The sequence below is a fragment of the Nannobrachium achirus genome, assembly GCF_963921795.1.
Source record: "Nannobrachium achirus genome assembly, chromosome: 12".
In the NCBI taxonomy this organism is placed as follows: domain Eukaryota; kingdom Metazoa; phylum Chordata; class Actinopteri; order Myctophiformes; family Myctophidae; genus Nannobrachium; species Nannobrachium achirus.
In genome coordinates this window covers 34,858,818-34,880,914 of record NC_137832.1, presented here as the reverse complement: position 1 = coordinate 34,880,914, position 22,097 = coordinate 34,858,818, and the positions used below count along the sequence as shown (strand labels likewise).

Genomic DNA, 22,097 nt, shown 5'->3' with positions numbered 1-22,097 from the left:
TTGTATGTACACTTTTATTGAAAATCATGGTCAACACCAGCTGTTAATACAATATTTGTTATTTTGCAGTGTAACAACCAACAACCCACTAACATTTGAACATTACATTTTATTAAGACAAGTTCCTGCATTTCAATGCAGGCGTCGTAATAATAACAAAACATGAACAAAACTACAATCCAAATTCAATAATTGTAATAGAATATAATCATGTACCAAAGCAACAGTACAAAGGCATAGAGTTAATAGTGCAATTTGTCTTACACAACAGATTTGAAGGTAAGCACCTGAGAAGATAGTGGACTGAAGTCAGATCACTCAAAGCCTTATTTATACTCCATCATACACCGAAAATAACTGATCTACAAGGTCTGACCTACACCGTCAGTTGACAAAGTATCTTAAGTTTAACGGTGAGGCAATTCTTTGAAAAAAAAAAAAAAAAAAAAAAACGGAAAGATATGCAATTCCTTCATGGTACGGAGGTTAAATGTACCAGTCCTAGACCTTGCATAAAGCAAGAGACAGACAGACACAGGCCTTCATTCTTTAGAATTGGTTCTTCTTACATGGCCAACCTGGTTGAATGGCAAAAAAAATAAAAAATAAAAAGAAGCAGAAAAGCTTATATGGTCTTCACTACACCCCCTGCAAACAGGTTAAAGGCACAAATAGGTGTACATATACATCTCTTTTTATGCTGGTTTGTGCTTTTCAACATAATGTCAGTCCTTACAATAATAAAAACTTTGACCAAATAAATGAAATACATTATCGTAATATAATGCTTGTGTCTTTGAAGGTATTTTTTAAAACTGGAAACAAAATATTTTGTGTGTGTGTATGTAATGAACTCTGTGGCTACTTCTACTATACATATTTTCAAGCCATTTTTCCTATCTCACTTCAAGATAAAAGCAGTAGCTTTGTGTACTGCTACATTTTGACATAATACAACCATCCTGTTATCACGTTTCCAAAAATATATACACAATATCCATCAAATAATTGGCTCAATCTTTTTTTAAAGCATTTTACCATTTCAATCAAAAACATATTTTCAAGGAATAAGAATCAATTAAGGATAAATCAGGGACAATTAACAGTAGACTAAATACTAATCATTATTGTAATTTCACAAAGAAATATGAATTATATTCTCGGTATGATTGAGTCAGAAATGCACTATAGGTTTTAACACTTAAATTATCATACGTTCAAGTAGTTTATTTCAATAAATATATTTAAATGCATGTTAGAAGTGAAAAAGACCAATATAAAATATACCAAGTTCAAGCACTATTCAATGAAGTTTCGCTAATGCTGCAATATAACAGGCCATTGTTCACTTTCATAACAGGCCTGGTGCCGTTTTCATAAAATATTGTTCACATATGTCTTTTGTGGTTATTATAGTACTTGATAATTAAAAAATGTGATTAAATAACATACTCACAAAGAAGAGCAAAGATACAGACAAAGACTATGGCGTTAAGAAAGCAAGCAAAGGCACACAGATGAGTTCCAACACAGACAATTGATGTGTAGAACCACTGAATCATTTACACACAATTATCACCACAACAAGTTGTCCTGTGACCATGTCAAGGCTTCGACTGAATCTAAATAACTGTAAACCAGGTGCAGCAGTCGATGAATAAGAAACCATTTGTGTTGGTCACACTGTGTAGTCTAGCTCGGCATTCATCTTGCTGTACAGGGCATAAATAGCATCCACAGTAACAGTGTAGTTTATAAGGAATTTTCTAATTTTCTCCAAGCATTCCTCGTCCTTGACTTCCCGACCCTTGGAAAGAGCCTTCAGGAAGTCTGCCTTATAGGGAGCAGCATAAAGCGCTGCCTAAAAGGGGCAAACAGAGATTTGAAAGACATTAACACTAAAATAGTGTTAAATTAACAATGAGGACTGAACAAAGCTTGTCTTCAACAAACACACAATACCTGTGAACTCCTTACCTTGAAGAGTTGTTGAACCAGCCAACCATGGTACCTCTTCAGGGAGACTTCGTAAGCTCTGGTGGCATTGATACGGATGAGAGTTGGGTTGTTTTCGTCCCTCTCACCATCTGCCAGACTCTGAAGTAGGACTTGGATAAATCGTAGACCTCTGGTTGGAGATTAAGAAATATACACAACGGTTGTGGCTGGTTACATAAATAAGCAATAATAAACATTTTTGTTGTCAATATCCTAAATATGCGTGCTCCAATGCGTGCACACACCACACCAGTCTCACGATACCGTTCAGCTCCACGAGTTGTAATTAACACAAGATCCCTTACACAACACTGTATCCTATATCAGTAATCGGGGTTTATTTCATATGGTTTGTCCAATTGGCACAGGGGTAAAGTTCCTGCCCACCACTAAGGAGACCAGTTTTCAATTCCTCCAATACACATCCGGTTTGGGTGGGCATTACAAGGTACACAATTAGCCATTGTTTGCGGAGGAGGGTGATCTCTGTTGCTACACTAGTGACTCCTTTTAGATTGGTCAGGGTGCTTGTTCAGCAGGGGAGTGGAGCTGAGAGGGATAATGTGTTCCTCTGCTTTTGTTCCATTTTATATCAGTTGATGATTTTCAATCCCAGAGTGTTCGAGTGCACTTTTCAAGGTTACACAGTTTTAACCACCACCCACCTGTTCTCTATGGTACCTTCATTCACTTTTTGGGGGGTCTGGGTTATAATAACATATTATGTTCAGGTGCATTTGATGTGTTGTATTTGCATTCACCTGCAAATTAGATGTAAATCTCAATGTGCGACATTATGACACACACGCACGCACACACACACACACACACACACACACACACACACACACACACACACACACACACACACACACACACACACACACACACACACACACACACACACACACACACACACACACACACACACACACACACACACACACACACACACACCTTTTTAGCCACATAAGTGCCAAGGTAGCTCCAACTTTGGGCCATTCTTCTCCATGCATCTCCTTCTCTGCCTCCAGTATATTTTGGAGTGTCTTGAACTTAATTGGGTTGCCATCATAAACTGCCCTGATTTTCTAAATGTGGACAACAATACAAAACAGAGTTGAATGTACATTTGTACTCCCTGTTGTTTACAGATAAACAAATGGATAAATGAACGCTGAGGATTATATTGTGTATTATTAGTATACTATATTAATATTAGGTGCTTACAGTGATGTTCCCTACTATATCAGCCTTGATTGGAGCAAACACTGCCGAGCCAAGGCAATCTGAAGAGAGAAACGGAGAAAGAAACAGTAAAGAGACATCATTGTTAATGCTATTAATCACCTTAAACTTGACTCGTGTCATTGTTGAAGGCGAGACATTTCCAAAGATTAGAAAATAAACAAACAAACGGCGAAAATGGCAGATCTACATTACAAGCTCACAATGCACCACAATCAAAGTATATGCATCATCGTAACAGCTTGAATTAACATTGCACTTTTATGGTAGAAAATATAACGGTTTTAAGTGTCATTACTACTACAGCGGTTCCTTATGCACATGTATGCACGTTTTGTTTAATGATGATATCATTTTAAATAGTTTGAACTTGTACTAAATTGTTCACTAAGAAACAAAGCTAAATAATTAAACAGGATAGAGAGCCAGACAGATTTTTTTGAAAGGAGCTTTGGATTGCATTAAATATTCAGTAGCTCCTGCTTTCCTCTTCAAATGCCTGTGCATAGGTATAAATGGGAGATTTTTTTTAAATAAAGGCCTATCACTTTTAGCACAAATCCTTACAACATTTCAATGTTTTCCTATGTGCATGGCAGAACATGTAGATATAAAACTTTAATAAAAATGTCAAAACAAGTTGCAGTACACAAGTGTCTGCATTATTAATTTATGTTTTAATTGAAACTGAAGCATCGTCATTATAGTATTGTAAATAGGGTGTTTTCATTCGGTTACTACACAGTAAAATCATCTGTGTTAATTTATACATTTGTAAATCCAGGAGTTACAGTCCATTTGGTTTCTCTTGTGAAACCAGAGTGAACCAACACTCAGGATTCTACAGTGTAGAGAACCTACAGTAGTATGACAGTCGGACAGTGGACCACAAGGGACTAATCTAAAATCTCTTGACCGCACACAGCTGATGAAGAAGATCGCGTGACAAAACAGAGAGCCTTCAGCCCCCCCACAGGTAGCGGAAACTACTCATGATGACCAAGTGCAGTCAATTGTGTTGAACTGATGCCAACACTGTGGTATCTCATTTCAGTGACATCCCCTTTCTCAAAAGGATCTTTATACGTTTACCCTGCATGCCCTCAGTGTTTACAGACTCTCAGTGTTTACAGTCTCTATATCAGTGTTAATTTTGACGAGTAAACTTCAGACTACCTTTTTAAACTAAATAAATACTAAGCTATGATGACTAAAACTATTACTAAATATGCTGACAATTTCGTCAACAAATAAAAACTAGGCTAAAATATTAGGAAGGGACTAGTGCAGAAGAGATCCAGTAGAACTAAAAATAGTGATTGATTGTGTGCTGGCGTTGCACTCCAAAAATCTGCCATTTTCGGCATGCAGCTAAAAATAAATGATGCATCAAGGCCTGGCAAAATACATTTTTAGTCGACTAAAACGTTGTGATATTTAGTCAAAACACTTCAGAAGACTAAAATATGACTAAAACTAAAGGAACTGTATGACTAAAATTAACATTGCTTTTCATACACACCCCTCTCTGCATGGCTGACTGTCTATTGTTTTACAATGCATAATATACTACAACTCGGCTGTTGTTACAAACAACAGTGACTCTCTGGAAGCCCCTGGCAATGCAAAACAAATAGAGGTCCCACAAGAGCCTGTAGGGGGGTCAGCTCCTTTTCCCCCTCTACAACAAATCTCTTCTACGGAAATAGCTGATCTACAAGCTCATAATGAGTAGCACTGCGATTTGTTGTGAGCTTGTAGTTGTACTATTTTCGTTCATGTTCTTGATTAGATAAAAAGGCTTATAGGAAAGTTGAAGAAGAGATTTCCAGGTCGCGAGTACAGATTTCACCATGGCTTTGAGTAAAATGGTGATGCCCCAGGTCAGATAAAAGAACAGCGATAAGAAGGATAGAAGTTAATGGTTTCACATGACAGATTCAATACAGGAGCGTTGGCATATTAATACAGAATGAAGCCACACAAAGCTGCCCCAGTGCACTGTGCAGCCATTGAATGAGCAAGGGCAACTCAACACCGTACTAATCAATTTTCACAACTTAAAATCCAGGGCAGAGAATTAAATTATGCATGCTAAAGGATGAGGACTGCTTGATGAAGAGGAATTTGATCCCCCCCCAAAAGATTATCCTTTATAGGGACTAATATGTTGAGGTGATTGGATAAATTGTATCACACAATTAGATTTGTGTTTCTTAATCAAAGATGAACTTAATCCCATTTTGGAAAACAATTCCCAGTTGCCAACATCAGACAGAGAAAATATGTGTAAACAAGAACATTAACAAATGCATCAATATAGATAATAATCTAATATAAAATATATTTTACTCTAAGATAAGTCTTGCCTATAGACTGTCACTGTGAGATCATTCATTGTTAAATCAAATGATATGAAGCCTTCTGAAAGTAAATCCCTCTTATAGAAATTACATCATTTCTGCATACATTAACATCAACAATTATGTTTTCTTCTACAATGACACATAACTGATGGGGAACATGCTAACTACTATGTATCAAGTACAGTACGAAATGTACCTGTACAAACTTCACTTACCAAAGAAGGGTGGAAGATGTGACACTGCCTCCAGAAATGGTCGTGTCTCTATTTTATGATCAGGTGGGAGCTGTCTGAACTGATGGTCATTAAGCAGAGCCATCTTCTTGGACCCTGTAATATTACAAATAGACTGTCTGGCACAGTCAGGCACAGCTGATTGATTGCAGACACCTGGGAAAAGTAGACAACAAACAACACTCCCACCTCCTCCCTCCCTCTTCCCCCTGCTTGCTCCTCCTTTGCGCGCACGCGCACACACGCACGCACGCACGCACGCACGCACACACACACACACACACACACACACACACACACACACACACACACACACACACACACACAGCCACTTACATTTGAGTCAAATAGTCAGCCGGCTGTGACAGCATCAGAAAAAATATCCCTGTAGTTTTAACACGGTATTCCCGGTAGTCTTGACTCTTCAGTCAAATCTGGTCAGGAGGAGAATGGGACTTTAACAACAACTCAGCTCAGCTCAGACTGCTGATCAGCTGACAGCATTCTTCCTCTTTCACACTTATTATCATAAAATGTAACAAGACCGCCGACTACTGGGATTTGGATGAATTACTGAACCTTCTGAAAAACAAATGAAATGTTATGACATGTATTAACTTTTGCTAATTCATTTATTATTACGCTAAAGCTATAATCTGACATATCTAGGGGGGAGCAGCCCATATATGTAATAATGTATAATAATTATATACACCAAAGGTGCACTAATTTGTTGTGTTGAAAGATAGTTTGCTTTATAAAGACCTGTCAAACATATAATTCGAGTAAACCAAGTTTACGTTGTTTTAATATAATTTACCAAACAACTTTTTATGGACTGTTTATGGTAAGGAGCTTTTTGACCCATACCGTATCCCGTAGCGTGATGGTAACTAGGAAGTGGAGTGGTCTGAAGAAGCTTGGCTTGAGACGGTTGTAAAGCAGACGGACGGTTATTATTTGAATGCTGACCCGCCTAGTAGAAATCAATATACACCAATTTGAGATTTAAGAGTGACACGGGACAGCCAGGTAAGCGTATTGTATTATATTAGATCATAAATAATGGGATGGGCCGTCAAGCGAGACAGATATCAACCAGTGGTGTACATTCTGTACAACATTCTTTCCACCACTGAACGTAACTGCTGAATAGGCTTAATTATGTTCCCCCACAAATCCATAATAGCTAATGCCGCGTCGTGGCCAACGACGACAGTAATATTTATATTGTTGTAACGTTTAGCAGACTGAGTGTGGCAGTTCGCCTCCTACGGGAGACGAATCCCAGCCCCCTACTCAGCAGACAAGGCAAGCAACGCCAAGAGGCATTGATTGATTGAAGACTTTATAAGTTTGCTTAGGAAAAAGTACAGTTTCATGACGGTACAGTTCACACTGGTACAAGGTCTACTAAAAGGAGATCCTAGAAGACTAAGCTTATTTCCATAGGAAACCATTGAAGTATCTCATATACCACTGAATGACAGACGGATAGAACACAGTATGCATGCAGTAGATAGTCAGGAAAAAAAGGGGAAAACAATTTAAAAATAAAAAAATAAATAAAAAGGACCACAATGGAAACAAGCTCCTTTGTCTTTTTGTTATCCTTGGCTTTTAGCATTGATTACCACTGTACTATTTGTAACTGTTAATAAAGTATTCAATCAATCAATCAATCAATAACAATGTGTAGAGGGCCATTCACACACTGAGCACTATATATATATATATATATATATATATATATATATATATATATATATATATATATATATGTGTGTGTGTGTGTGTGTGTGTGTGTGTGTATGTATATATATATATATATATATATATATATATATATATATATATATATATATATATATTCGTTCTAAGCCAAGTGGATGGCAGTGGCACTAACTATAAAACATACAATGGTGAAAGTTATAGTTATCTTATAGTTATCGTGCCCAGTGGGAATGTCGCTTAACCCGTGTGTCTGTCTGTGTCTCTATGTGTACACTGCCTTTAGAGATCACTGATGGCTCTACCAACCCTGTCCGCTCATGTGCCCAGTCGTGCCCGTGTGGTGGAGAGACAGATGGCACGGCAGAGGGAACAAGAGGCCCGTTGGCGGCAGCAGTGGGAACTGCATTCTCAGTACTTCAAAAAACAGAGTTTATACAGCTCTAAACAAGCAGGGTGGAGTTCTCGTCAGTCTTATGAACAGAGGTAATATACAGTGGCCATTCTATTAGGCAGCATTGACAATTATTTATGTAGTCTACCAGGCAGGTACAACCCCAATTTGCACCCTCCTCCTCCTTTCAAGATTCGGCGGGCTGCACATTTTGGCCATTTCTGCATACAATATGTGTCATGTACTGAGTTGCTGCACTCTGTTTGGGGGATTAGGAGGTTGTTTACATTTATGAACGGGTGTACCTATAGACTTTCCTGTAGAGAGCGCTGCCGCCATTTCTGCGGTGTAAACAGCAGCCAGTAGTGGAGTAGAAGTAAAATTAATGAAAATGGGAAATGCTCAAATAAAATACAAATACTCAAAAGTGTACTTAAAGGAGTAGTTCACCCCCAAAATTACTTTTTTTCTATTGATTAGTCATGCCATGGAGACTAGAGTTCAATAATATTTTTTGGTTTTTGTCACATTCCTTAGACAAAAATTTGATTTGAGTAAATTTACCCCTATTGATTCCGGATCCGGAACGAATGGGGGTAAATTTATTGTTATCACATTTTTGTCTTAGGAATGCGACAAAAAACCAAAAATATTATTGAACTCTAGTCTCCATGGCGTGACTAATCAATAGAAAAAAAGTCATTTTGGGGATGAACTACTCCTTTAAGTACAGTACAGTACAGTACTTAAGTAAATGTCACCCTGGCCACAATATGCGATGTGAATGGCATGAACCTGTAGACACCGGAAGTGGTGGAAGTGCTGCGGTTAACGGAAGTTAGGTCATGCGTTGCAGTCTGTTTACATACGCCAGCGAAACAAACCTAAATAGATTGTAGCTCTTAATAGGTGTCCTTTGTCAGAATCAATGTTTTTGTTTGGATATTGTTTATTACGAGCACAACCGAAGGGTCGGGAGAAGTAGAACAGTTTTTTCCGCCAGCGGGGAATACACTACACTGTGAAAAAAACAATAACATCTGGTGAAATTCTCCCGGCTGAAGTAGCACCATTCAATGCCGTATTAGCCTATGGTCGTAACCAGGCTTTTCTCTTCACAGATGAGTACGCCTGGCTACGCAAGGCTAAGTAAATGTAGGCTACTAGTTACTTTACACTACTGTTTACACCGCGGCAATGGCGGGTGGCGCCCTCTACAGGGTGTCGCTCAGGAAATTGGTCTATAGGTGGCCAGTGAGTGTACACAATAACTTTATGTACCACCACACCACATAAAGAGCTAGCCCATATCTGTTTCACACCAATTACATGATGTACACATCACCATTCTGGAGAAACTTGCCAGTTCTGATAAAGACTCTTGAGCAGACAGCTGACATAGGAATGGGTTAATGTCTCATTCATCTCTTGGGCCAGCATGTCGGCATACCATAAAGAGAGGTTGAAGGAGGAGAAGAAGGTGAACCTGGAGCAGCGCAGGAACCGTCTCAGGGCCATGCTTCAGGAGGAGCGAGACCAGCTAGAGGCAGAGCTCCGAGGAGTCGTTCCTGATAGGAGAACGTTGTCAAGCCAGTTGGTGCAAAAGACAGAAGAGCTCCGCTCAGCTAGGGAGGAGCGAAGGAAAAAGGTACAGCAGTTGCATAACTTGAAGCATGAAATCTTTCTCCATCAGCAATGTAACAGTTGTGATGCGCTGGCCGGAGCTGTCACCAAGCAACTTCAAACTTGTGGTGTGTGTCCCAGATGACCCGGGGGTGTGCAGTGCCAAGTGGGAATTTGATAGGACCAATGGTTTTCCAGAAACAAACGAAAAAAAACAAGTATCTGTCTGTTGACAGACATGACAAAGTTTGAGAACCACTGATATAGGCCAATTCTACAAATGTGGGGGGAAAAATGTATTTTGCTATATCATTGGTTCACAAACTTTTTCATGTCAAGGACCCCCAAAATTATATGTATTTGGCCACGGACCCCCATCTCAAAATATTTTGTTCTAGGGACCCCCAGAAGCAAAGATTTGAGTTAAAACTTTTCACTCTAAATTTGGGTCTTGGAATATCTATTCTGCATCTAGCTTAGGGCCTCAGACCCGTTGACAAACGCCAGGTTGCGGGAGGGAGACAGGCCAATAGGATAGTGACAGAGACAGGAGCTACCCCAATGCTTTTCTTTCTTCTTTGCGTTTGTGTTGACCCCCCTGCCTGAACCTACTGAAGTTAAGGGTCGACTCGCACATCACTATAACAGTGTGCAAAATGTGTTAGCCTGTACTGCAATGATAATGGTTGTCTCTGTCTTATACCCTCTAGCTGGCACAAGAGCTGCTCCATGAACACTGGAAGAAAAACAACCCAGAGTTGCGAAAGGTAGCTAAACCTAAACTACAAATATAAAGGCAACAAGTTGCCAAACCCTTTGTTGTTGCACAGTGTGAGGTTTGGGGCAAACGGATAAATGGCACAGCATGCTAAGAGTTCAGAGGAATCTCATGACAGTCCAAGACTCCATCCAGTCTAGTAGAGAAAACAGACACTTTTTTGACAAGACGTGCACTTGATCTGGAAACCAATAGCTCTTGTGAGGCAAATATTCCATGACTTTGTTAACCCGAGTCCGCTTAGGTCAGGGTTGTCTTTGTCTCTACAGTGTATCTGGTCTTTATCTCTGTCTTGTCACTCCTGTCACAAATTCCAGTCTCATTCTGCCCACAGGTCGAATCTGTGTTACATAAAGATCATGTTGTCAGCCAATGGCAAGAGCAGGTGTCGGAGAAAAAAATGGTAGGTAATTTTTGTAATATGAGAATCAACAAAATATAGCTGTTCAGTAGATTGTTGTCTCAATACACGTTGAAGGAATATACTCATATTTTGACCATTTTAAATATTTTCATTGATAATAAAGGTAATTCCATTTTAAAACAATTTAGTAACCCTCGAGATGTAATATATATTATTGAGTTGAATTGTGATGCTCATCAGAGCACAGTATCACAGTAAATGACTCAGCATAGTGCATTATTGAGTACATTTAGACATTGATATAAGCCCTCTATTGAAAACCTACAGCATGAAGAGGCAGCTCAGGAAGAGAAGAGTCGTTTCGAAAATGAGTTTGAGAGAACGCGAAGAGAGGCTGTGGAGCGAATGAAGCTGGAGGAAGAGAGAAGAAAAACGGAGGAGCGGAAGAGAGCAGATGAACTCAGGAATCAGATGGAAGAACTGAAGCTAAGGGAGGAAGAGGTATACAGATCTGGGAATCTGAACTTAAAAAGTAAAAATAAATGGTATTGTCAAGTGTGTTGTTTTAAGTAGTGGTTCATTTCTCTGTGGCTCAGGCTGGTCGTCTAAAGAAAGAGCAGGAAGTCCTGCTCACCCAGCACTGGGAGTTGGAGAAGATGGAGGAAGAAAGGAGGAAAGTGGAGGACAAGAGAAGGAAATCGGAGATGGGGTAAGGCAAGCTATCTGTGGGCAAGATAGACAGTAGAAATCTCATTACGTTTGTCAGCTACATACTTACCGACTTTGCCCCTCCAGGCATTTCTTGGTCCGTCAGTACCGCGCTCAGCTGAAGAGGAGAGCACAGCAAGTGCAGGAGGAGCTTGTGAGTCCAATTAAACTTTCATTCATCTCTCAACATGAGCCTCTGTGGTTGTGACTCTGCCTGTGTACCGTACTACCTCCCTGACTGTACCCAACCAGGAGGCCGACCGCAAGATCCTGGCCGCTCTGATGGAAGGGGAGCAAGAGGACAAGAGGAGTGAGAGCGCACGAAGGGAAAGGGCTATGGCTGACGCTGCCTGGATGAAACATGTGATCGAAGAACAACTTGAGCTAGAGAGGGAAAGGGAGGCAGAGTTTGACCTTCTGTACAGGTGAGCACTTTTTCAGTTGAAATGGTTATTTTTGGTGCGCAACGCATTTATAAGATTAGTGTTTAGTAAGCCCCTTACTATGAGACCGGGATTCTGTTGCTGTCATCATTGCAAACCGCCTTGTCTCATCCTGTCAGGGAGGAAGCCCAGCGTGTTTGGGAGAAACGGGAGGCAGAGTGGGAGAAGGAGAGGAAAGCCAGAGAGCGGCTCATGCATGAGGTGAATTAGCCTTTTCAGGGATATCATAAATAAAATAAAAAAACACACACACAAATGGCTGAAACCCCCAGGTGGAGGTAACTTAGGTAAGCCAAAACATGACAGTTTCATAATAATCCAGCTGAATGCTTCACCAAAAGGTTCTCGTGGGGAGACAGCAGCAGCTAGAGGATAAGATGCAGCAGAACCGTGAGGCGCAAGAGGAGTCGCTAAGGAGACGAGAAGAGCTGATCCAAGAGCTGGAGTTGGAGAGGGAGACCAGACGCAGGGAGAGGGACCAGGAACAGGGAAACAGAACTGCACGGAGAGAAGAAATTACTGCTCAGGTTAGAACACTGCTTCTACACATATCCTGATTTTCACTTGGCAAGCAATGTAACTCTTTTGCTAAGTGATTGTTTCTAAGTCCCTTTTCAACTGATTCCACCAAACATCTCAAGTGTAGAACATCAACTCCCATGTTAACACTTATGTTGCAATGATTTTTTCCGGCCAATGTCCCGCGTTGCCATGGTTACCATAGACTTCCATGTAATTGTGCAAGTGTGTAAAAAGTGCACGCCCATGCCTAGATGATGCACCACGTGTGTAGATGCTGTTCACAGCTTTCAAACAAAAAAATCCGCTTGGAAATCCGTTCAGGCATTCATGATTTATCAGCCATTATGTTTTCTTCAGATGTAAACAAACATGGCTGCCATGTTTGAAAGAATGGGTTGGTATGGGGGTTAAACATGCAATTTCGCAATCGCGATCATGCCTAATACATTTCTGGAGGTCCAAAATTTTTTTTTTGAAAAAAAACGTCCCAAACTCGGGAAACTCGGGGTTGGCACAGCACTAGTACCAATACAAACTCGGGAAACTCGGGGTTGGCACCATATGTGTTAATGGACAGTGTTGTTCCTACCAGCTGTAGCACATCTATTACAGCTTGTGAGCATGCAGTAGAGATCTTTTATGCTTTTGTTGGAATTTCCTATCTGTGCATTTTCACATTGTAGATGCTCAATATTTGCAACATAATTTCACAAACACAACATGTGACAAAGCTCGGAGACATTGGTGTCTTACGGTCTTCCCCATAGAATTCGGCTTCAAATTAACCAACAAAGAAATCCGAATGGACCTCAAAACAACGATAAAATGTTAACTATCAGACTGCAGGTTGTTCCAAAAACTAATCCATCACATCACATGCCTGCTTCTCTACTTCTATACTACTCACTCCCTCTTCGGCAACCTTGGTCCTAGAACATGATTGGAAGATAAAACTAGCAGCAGTAGTGGAGTTTGATCAAATTATTTAAAAAATACATTCACTACTCTGCTTTGGGCAGTAGTTCCAAAATCAATATAACTTTTCCTCAGTTTTTTACTGTTTGTCAATTTGTCGTTGCAGATCAAGCATACTGGTAAGCCAGCAGTGAAAGCAAACAAATCTGTCCACACACTATTACATTTCCTCTGAGGTTCACTTTTCTGGGTTTGGAATCCATATCTTGTCTACAGTAGCTAGAGAAACTCGAGACTAGCCAATGCTATTGAGGTTTGGCAAAAGACAGGCTAGACATTCTGTGTATAGGAAAGACATTTTCTTTTCTTTTTTTGATTGGAGAATTTAAGAATGACTAATTATTGTATTATTTGTCAAAACACAGGGAGCCACTGGAGATGGCTTAAAAAGCTCTATGCAGCTTCAGAGCCACAACTTCATTGTGCCCCATTAATTGTCCCCCAAGCCACAATGACTACAACAGCACTAACTAATTTCTGAATTAACAATAGGCCAAATTACTCAATAGCCTTTGGACAACCCTCCATTTGTCACAAACCAGCTTAAAGATGTGACAGATCTCAGGCACACACCAAATTTAAAAAGGTACTATAAACAAACGATAGTTAAAAAGAGTTTGTGGAATTGTATGAAGCTAATTCATTCTCCCAAGTGTTCAATACATTTTAATGCTGTTGTAGCTACATTAATTCCATTACAGGTGGAATAAATGAACATAATGCATAGTCATACTATTAAAACCAGTAAGACTCCCTAATCGGGAGATATGCGACTGTCACGTTGCATATACAAACTTTAGAAGGCAATCATAGCCAATCAGGAGGGAATATGGGAAATGGGACAGATCCATGATGATGACATGACTTTAGAGATACTGTGTACCGCTTTGCGTGATTTTAGGCACAAATCTGTAGGAGCAGTGTCCAAAAATGTTTAGCAAAAATCGGCCTGATGGTGGCGCTAGAAGAGGGGCATGTGAGAAATGAGGGGTGGAGGTTGTGGTTGTTAAAATAAATGGACATTTGCTTTGCATATGCACTGATGGGAGTTAAAACATCAGCTGGTCTGGGGAGCAAGTCCTCAGACTACAGCCTGCACTTGGACAGTCTTGAACCAAGCATGATGTGTTTACAATACTGTATTACAATATAATTGCAGGTGGAGCAACGGTGTCGTGAGCAATGGGAGGAGAAACGCAGGAGAGAAGAAGAAGAAAAGGAGGAGGAGGAGGCACTTCAACTCAGAGAGGACGAACTGAGGCTGGAGACAGAGAGGATGATCGGGCAGGGGTACCAGGAAAAGGTACAGGATTATAAAAAAAGGCCACATCATATGAATCGATGACATTAAAGTTTGCATTCCAGCGAGGCAGATGTGTAAACATCTGGAAGGCTGTGATTCAGTCGTTTTTTTGGTTTGTTTTTTACCTTAAACTAATTGAATTCCATACTTGATGCCATCTTTTTCAGATTCACAGCAGACCCCGATCAGCCTGGACATGAGGACTCGACACAGGAGACCATTTGTATGGCAATAAAGCTTGTTTACATAACAAAATGATAGTTTTGCAATCATGCTAGAGCTAAATAGTTTTTTACGCTTTATTTATAAACATTTGTATTAAATCTGAAATGACCATTTTGTCTTTTTTGTATTACAGTAAACGACAAAATTACAACATATCTATAAATTAAGTTTATTTAGAAAATAAAAAATATTTTTCCCAAGTGCAGCTATAACAGCTGCAAGACATACATCTCTGGACCCCATTCAAGTACAGAGAGGGACATTTCCTTGATCAGATTTCAAGTTTTACAATGAACTCTTGATACAATATGGCGAGGATGGACCTTGGGTTGCACAATTATATAAGAGATAAATATAGTTCTATCCCATTAGTTGCACGTTAAATACAAATCTAGCAGCAACACAACGGAGCACAAAACACAGGACAAATGATTATTAGCTCTGAATATCTTGCGACACCACCAACACTGCTATAGCACACAAGACTGGATAATACATTGCAGTGTATATCCTCTGAAAAACATTATAACTTAATACAAGAACATGTTGCTGGTGAAAAATATAATTTGGCCCCTGACCAAATGTTACTTGCATTCACTGACTTGCCAAATAGGCATAGTAAAATGGCGCAATAAGTGAATTACAGAGGGTAGTTTGGACAGGGGCAAACCATATACATGTAAATATATTTTATGCAACTCACATAGGCATTGTAGAATGCACTATGTACATTAGAACATTTCCAATATTTAAAAAGATAGGGTAAGTGATTTTCTTTGGTTATAAGCGTTAAATAGCTCTAAGTTCTGATAGTACTCTTGCTATGGAGTGTTTGTTCAGTAACGGCAGCTATGGAGTGTTTGTTCAGTAACGGCAGTGTACATCATTTGTGAAATTAGAACTTAAGTGATGATAAAGAAATGAGCAGACAATTGGAACTGGAACACAATAAAAATGTATCTGACGAATGGGTACTCTCCTGATTGGCTGAAATCTTGTCACCTACCTGAAAATGTATTTTCTCTTTATTAAAGAGCTAAAGAGACAGGCAGACCCCTGTTACTGCACACGATAGCAATGATAATCAGAATACAGTGCTTTAACATTTTTGTTTCAACCAATAAAATCACCCTACCTTTAATGGAAGTATATTAAAAAGGTCAAAATATTTGAGGATATATTTTCATAAAAGATGGTAATGCAGTGCAATAAATGAAGAGAAGCTTCTTTAGCTCCAAGAATTTAAGCACTAGCAATTCATGGCAATAGATTCATGGATTGCGTATGGCTTTTGCTAGCTCCCATGTCTAGCTTTGGACTCTGGACTTGTTAACAAAGAACACTGAATACTGTACACTGAAGCCAAATTAAAACTAGGTTGTGCAACAAAGTATACATTAGGCTTTTGTCACAAAGCATTAAAAGAGTAGTTCACCCCCAAAATAACTATCTATTGATTACTCACGCCATAGAGACTTGATTTCCGGATGGGGGACCCGAATGCATTTGGGTCCCCATCCGGAAGTCTCCATGACATGAGTAATCAATAGAAAAAAAGTAATTTTGGGGGTGAACACTCCTTTATGGTTTAGTAACGTTAGTATTTACTTATTGAAGAAGCAGTATTTACATTATGGACTGATTGAGCATGACTGGTAAGAGTAAGCAGAAGGCCATTCTATTTCCCAGGTAAACCAGTCACTGCATATTATCTATACATGATTCCTCAACAGTTATAGAACCGTACTTCAAACCTAGCATTGTTAATGTGCTTACTTTTTCTCCCAAGACTACATTACATTGTTGGCTTTAAATGTTGTAAAACATACAAATCGTGTATTGTGCAACCTCTTAAAAAAAGAAATGCATGCATATACCACAAATACTGATAAAAAAATAAAAGAACACAACTGAGATGTTATTGGCCTGATACCATTTAAGTGCTATTCACTGATGACTATTAACAGTTGTTCTCTTTTGTGGTAATGGTCACAAGCTGCTTGGCTGCCTTTGCAATGTCATAAGCACACTGGATGACTTGCTGAGTGACAAGCTGCATGTCCGGCCCTGGGCTTCCCTCTGAGGGCACTGCCTTCCTACATTCAGTCTGAAGCCGGTAGGCACTGGAGGTCAACAAGCGCAGGGGCCCCCTCACCGTCTCCGAGCGGGGCTTCTAATCACAAAGTCAAACATTTAAATTCAATTAATGACCTCTGTCACACCTTTCAACCACTTAAACCAGAAATGCCATTGAACAAATATATAAATACTGTGGCTGCGTGACAATATTCTACGACGAAGTATAGAAATGGGGCTCCAGTGGTTTAATTGGTTAACTGCAATGTGGCTAAAAGTCTCTGAAACATCTTTTGCAGACCTAAAGCTGAAATAATCAAGGCTCCTGTGATCCCTTCTCAAATGTCTAACAAATATACGGTCTGAAATACATTATATAAATTAATTAAGGCTGGGACTTTAACTGATTAATTGCGATTAATTAATTACAGAAAATTAACGCGATTAAAAAAATTAACGCATTTTAATCGCACTTAGTTTTTGCACCACAGAACCTTCAGTTTCGGGCATACCGATCATAGCGATGCACCAACCAAGAAGAGACAACAAACGCAAAGGGAGAAGTAGCCGATCAGAGCGCTTTGCTTGGCCCAGTGGATGCGAAATTTAGATTTAAAAAACTCACTAGTTGATTCACTCGTACAACAAAATGTGTTTTACTTGAAAAAAATGCTTCTCAGGTCAAATATCGATGGGCGATTAAAATGCGATTAATTGCGATTAATTAATCACAGAGCCTGTAATTAATTAGATTAAAACTTTTAATCGCATCCCAGCCATAAAATTAATACATGGATGTGAACAATCTTTTTTTTATCCATAACATTTTAAGCAATATAATAGCAACCTACTCTTTAATTAATTAATCAGCAACGTGCTTTTATTTCCTTTTTGTTTTTACCTTGGGAAAGAGGGCAGCCATTTCTGTTACAGCAACATATATTCTTTCTGAGCATGGTATAAAGCTGTGGGGAAAAGAAAAAAAGTGTCCATGAAATTTACATAGATCAGACATGAAATCTGACTTAAGAGATAAAACAGAAAATTAAGTTCACACTGTGAGATGAGTTGTTTTAAACAAGCCAAGAATATTGAATGTAATCAATCGCAAAATGCAGCACTAATTACAACTCACAGCAATCCATGCAATAGGAGTTTACCATTGAACAACTGCATCTATTGTTAGTAAACATCAATTTAACAGGGGTAGAGTATTCAAAAGCGCAGCGCACTATATGACATTAACTTTGTATAGGCTATGCAAAGAAAGGCAAAACCTATGTAAAAACCACATGGAATTACATGTACCTGGCTTCGCTGTACATAAAGCTCTACAATCAAAGTAGACAGTGACATATGACTCCATAATTGGGCAGGTTTCAGCCTGATCAGATCACCTTCATATAGCTATAGCTATATGACTATCTTAGCTTAAGTTAGCTAACTAAACTAACCTAACTTCAGTTTTCAGCTGAGTGCTGCCCACAGAGGAGAACGGAGGTGTCTTGCTCATGGACACTTGGACATATTGCTGGAGCTGGAATCGTACCTGGGACCTCCGGAGTCCTAGGCGTGCTCACTAACCATTCAGCTATGGCAACCCAACTTCAACTTGAATTATAAAATGTAAAGTAAAATATTTCAAGACATTTGAAGTGTGGAAAAATGGAGGTACTTCCTTGGCCTACTGGCAGCATGCACAAGAAATGTGCGGTTGATTGGACAAGCGGTTTGTTAGCATAGCCAAACAACCACAGGGACTAAATCCCAACCCTTGCTATCAGACTAGTGGAGATAATAATCAAATAATTCCAGTAATCTCTCTGATTGGTTGAAACATATCCCAAGTTGGTGCCTGATGATAATAATTTAATAAGTATGGCAAGTAAGCATGAAACAGAATGCCTTTTAGGCACTTTTGCATCTTCACAATATTCTCCAGATAAGCATTTGGCTGTGCAATACAGAAAAGAGGCAGTCAGTCAGTCAGTCAGTAGGCAAGGTGGAACAATAGACAGGCAGGACAGAAAACCAATAGGTGAGAGAAAACAAAACTGTGCCTGGGAGGCAGGGACAGAGGCCAGAGTACCAGGAGGCAGGGTCAGGGGGCCGGAGGCTGAGCGGCTGGAAGGGAGCGGGGGCCTTCTCAGCCCAAGGCACCAGGGTGCTGAAACATCCCAGACTGTGCCTGAGCCGACGCACACCCTCGCGCTCGCATCTTCTGCTCAACAGGGTGAGGGACAGGGGCCACCACAGCAAAGTAACAGAAAACCAGAAGCAGAGGAGTGGAAGTGGAATGAGGGAGAAGAGTAACATAAAAAGAGACAAAGGGGAAATGGTAGGAAATGAAACTACTCAACCGAACATGACAAAATGCCAATGGGGAAGTAAGGGATGGGACTAAATGAGAAGCAAGAAAGTGAAAGTACAAATATCTTGAGTGAGTTGAAAGGTGGAACATTATTTCCAGATTCTGACCTGTCATGCTTGTTCTCCTGTGCGGCACGCAGAAGTTCTTGAATGTTCTTGGTGATTTGCTCCGTCTTGCGGATTACATCCTCTGTGCTGGGAAGTGTGGGGTCAGACTCTTGCTCCAGATCGTCCAGCTCAGGGATAGAGCTGCCCTCTCCAAGCCAGCCACAGCTTCTTAGCCTCCCTCTCCTACACAGACTGCCCATAGAAATAGAAAAGATTTGTACCCTCTACCAATCTCAGTCTAAAAAACAAACAAAAGCAAACCAATAACTTTATAAAGCAGGGGTCTTCAACGTTTTCAGGCCAAGGTCCCCTTTGCTGAGAGAGATGAAGCAGGGACCTCCACGACCTGTCAATAGATTCCATATAGTTTCATCTTTTGACAGCACAATCATCAGTGTATTTTGGATTCTAGAACCGTCAATACTAAATACACTTTACCTTTCACTCTGCTCTTTTTCCCCTCTACACCAAAGCTCTTTGCCAAAAATAGCCGATCTACAAGCTCAACGTTGTGAGCTTGTAGATCTGCTATTTTTGGCTAAAGTTCTCCGAATATGGACGCTAGGGTTCAAGTGGTTAATATAAAAAAGGAGAAAAAAAAAAAAGTTTATATCACACAAAGATGTGGAAGACCCCCTGTAGTAACTCTGAGGACACCCTAGGGGTCCCGGACCCCCTGTTGAAGACCCCTGTTATAACGTTTTTTTAAATGACAAATTCTTACCCCGACTCATCCATCTCAGAATCATTGAATGCATTGTCATAGTCGCTGTCTGGCATGCTGCCCTGCTTCTCAAACTTTGAAGCCTAGAACCAACAGAGGAGAGAGAATGATAAAATGTGCCTGTTGCAAATATCCAGTGGCACTGACGAGGTTTAGAAGAAAGAAGCGTTACTGGAATCATAATTTCAATGCAAAGTGTTCAACTTCAGAGAAGAAATTCAGACTTTGTGACATATTACACCTTGTGTTTATGGTATTGCCGAAAAATAAAGAGGATCTGACAATGATGAATTTGCCATTCAACAACTTTGCATGAAACAAGCAATAAAGCAACGAAGCAAGAATAAAGAATCTGCTAGCAGCTTTTAAAATGTAATCAGTGTTAGTGAAGACAATATCGAAGGTTCAATAGTTTTTACACTCGTCACTGGCAATGTATTGTTTGAAATTAGTCTAAATTGCTTGAAATCATAATCAGATCAGGGGAATGGCTGGTACTGGTACTGATACTATGACTGAGAGTCCTTGTCCCCTTTAAGCCCATATATAGAGATCCCTGATGTCATTAGTATATGCCCATAACCTGTATATTGGCATGCCCATCTATTGGCATATTGGTCAGATCGGCAGTTCTGGACAAACGCATATCCAAGCGACTCGGTGGCGGGCACCACACTCCCTCGAGTTCTTGCTCGCGCCGAGTTAGAAGTTGGTCAGTCCCATACATACACACATGACCATACAGTATATGGGCATAGCGATCAGATCTGTGACTCCGAACATCCGGACCTCCCATATGCATATACATATATGTTTATGGTTATGTCTGAGTCATAGTGACATGCCTATATATGGGCGTATCGGGTTTGTTTATGGTTATGTTAGAGTGCCATGGCCCTGGTCGGTCCGCCCGCCCTCCCATTAGCCAATTTTAATATGGGATCTATGGACCTTATGCTAGGATTAATAAAGCCAGTACTATTTGGGAAGACATCTCACACTATTTTATCAGAATCATGACACATTCACTTTTCCCCTACTGTAATCCAAGGTAGATTAAAGTTGTAGTAGTCATAATCATAAATTGAGGTGAAAGTCACGACTCAGATGAATTCATCAGAAGATAATACTCAGGGAGAGACAAACTGAACAACAAATCAACACATTTGCATGTACCGATAAAATAGCAACCATTCATCCTCAAGACAGTGGGATGACTCTCCCTCTGAATTTAGATTATGCAATGATTTGAGAGTTCTGAGCAGATACACATACTGTAGAGGAAGCAGGATTGCATATCCAAAGAGGAAGCTGAGACAAACGAGAAATGCACTTAAACCATACAGTATACATACCCTTTCAATAAAAGTCCTAAAGCGCTCAAATACAATCCTCCTCCTGTATGTAGTAAAAGATGCAAGGCTGCATGCGCACCCTTGTCTCGGACAACACACGACTGTGACGATATAATTGACAAGTACACATTTTGACATGTCTTTCCTCTGTATCTATACCTAATAAACCATCTCTTTAGACAAGGAGCACCCTAGATTAACACATGGACTGGGTGTTACTAGAGGAGGTGAGAGCATGCTGGTTGAAGCTTGCTGTGCATGATGGCCAAGTTCTGAGATGGGGAAAAGGACTTCTCTTAGTGTTGGAGTGCAAGTGATGTGGGCTCAAGAATTTTATATATTGACAGACACTACTTACATACAGACATTTCATTAGATTTTAAAATACAAATTTTGTTTTCTTTTCCAGTGGCAGGGGTTTGGCTTACTGTCAGCAACAGGCTTCTTATGGATAGAAAATAAGAATTCACTTTATCACTGTGCCACATCACAAGTGCACTCGTCTACCCAGATGTCAGTGCTTGGGCAGAGCTGTTGCATTTGCAAAAGACAC

At 40.0% G+C, this 22,097-nt stretch overlaps 3 protein-coding genes across 5 annotated transcripts in view; 1 reads left to right on the top strand and 2 right to left on the bottom strand.

Moving 5' to 3' along the window:
* Window positions 1–63: 63 nt before the first annotated feature.
* On the bottom strand, window positions 64–6,307 carry gltpa (glycolipid transfer protein a). The gene is made up of 6 exons (XM_080739553.1): window positions 6,182–6,307; window positions 5,828–5,941; window positions 3,229–3,287; window positions 2,956–3,089; window positions 1,978–2,128; window positions 64–1,861 (listed from the first exon to the last, which is right to left on the bottom strand). The coding sequence occupies exons 2-6, from the start codon at window positions 5,928–5,930 to the stop codon at window positions 1,679–1,681; spliced, it is 630 nt and encodes a 209-aa protein (XP_080595679.1). The 5' UTR covers window positions 5,931–5,941; window positions 6,182–6,307; the 3' UTR covers window positions 64–1,678.
* A 463-nt stretch (window positions 6,308–6,770) lies between these two features.
* tchp (trichoplein, keratin filament binding) lies at window positions 6,771–15,951 on the top strand (the record flags this gene model as incomplete). The annotated part of the gene is made up of 13 exons (XM_080738599.1): window positions 6,771–6,877; window positions 7,863–8,062; window positions 9,408–9,618; window positions 10,304–10,360; window positions 10,706–10,774; window positions 11,063–11,236; window positions 11,332–11,444; window positions 11,531–11,597; window positions 11,696–11,868; window positions 12,006–12,087; window positions 12,228–12,413; window positions 14,543–14,686; window positions 15,946–15,951. The coding sequence occupies exons 2-13, from the start codon at window positions 7,872–7,874 to the stop codon at window positions 15,949–15,951; spliced, it is 1,473 nt and encodes a 490-aa protein (XP_080594725.1). The 5' UTR covers window positions 6,771–6,877; window positions 7,863–7,871.
* git2a (G protein-coupled receptor kinase interacting ArfGAP 2a) overlaps window positions 15,214–22,097 on the bottom strand; it is a 19,797-nt gene continuing 12,913 nt past the window's right edge. For all 3 annotated transcript variants that reach the window (XM_080739538.1, XM_080739536.1, XM_080739537.1), the window contains 4 exons: window positions 20,190–20,272; window positions 19,466–19,657; window positions 17,889–17,952; window positions 15,214–17,084 (listed from right to left, as the gene is read on the bottom strand). In XM_080739538.1, the coding sequence (XP_080595664.1) occupies window positions 16,872–17,084; window positions 17,889–17,952; window positions 19,466–19,657; window positions 20,190–20,272 (552 nt within the window). In that variant the 3' untranslated portion in view covers window positions 15,214–16,871. The remainder of the gene's footprint in view (window positions 17,085–17,888; window positions 17,953–19,465; window positions 19,658–20,189; window positions 20,273–22,097) is intronic.

Excerpts from the sequence above, each read along its gene's own strand:
- gltpa (XM_080739553.1), bottom strand. The coding sequence starts at position 5,930 with ATGGCTCTGCTTAATGACCATCAGTTCAGACAGCTCCCACCTGATCAT. Across the intron at positions 3,090-3,228 it reads ATATAGTAGGGAACATCACT|AAAATCAGGGCAGTTTATGA; the intron begins GTAAGCACCTAA and ends GTCCACATTTAG. Across the intron at positions 1,862-1,977 it reads TGGTTCAACAACTCTTCAAG|GCAGCGCTTTATGCTGCTCC; the intron begins GTAAGGAGTTCA and ends TGCCCCTTTTAG.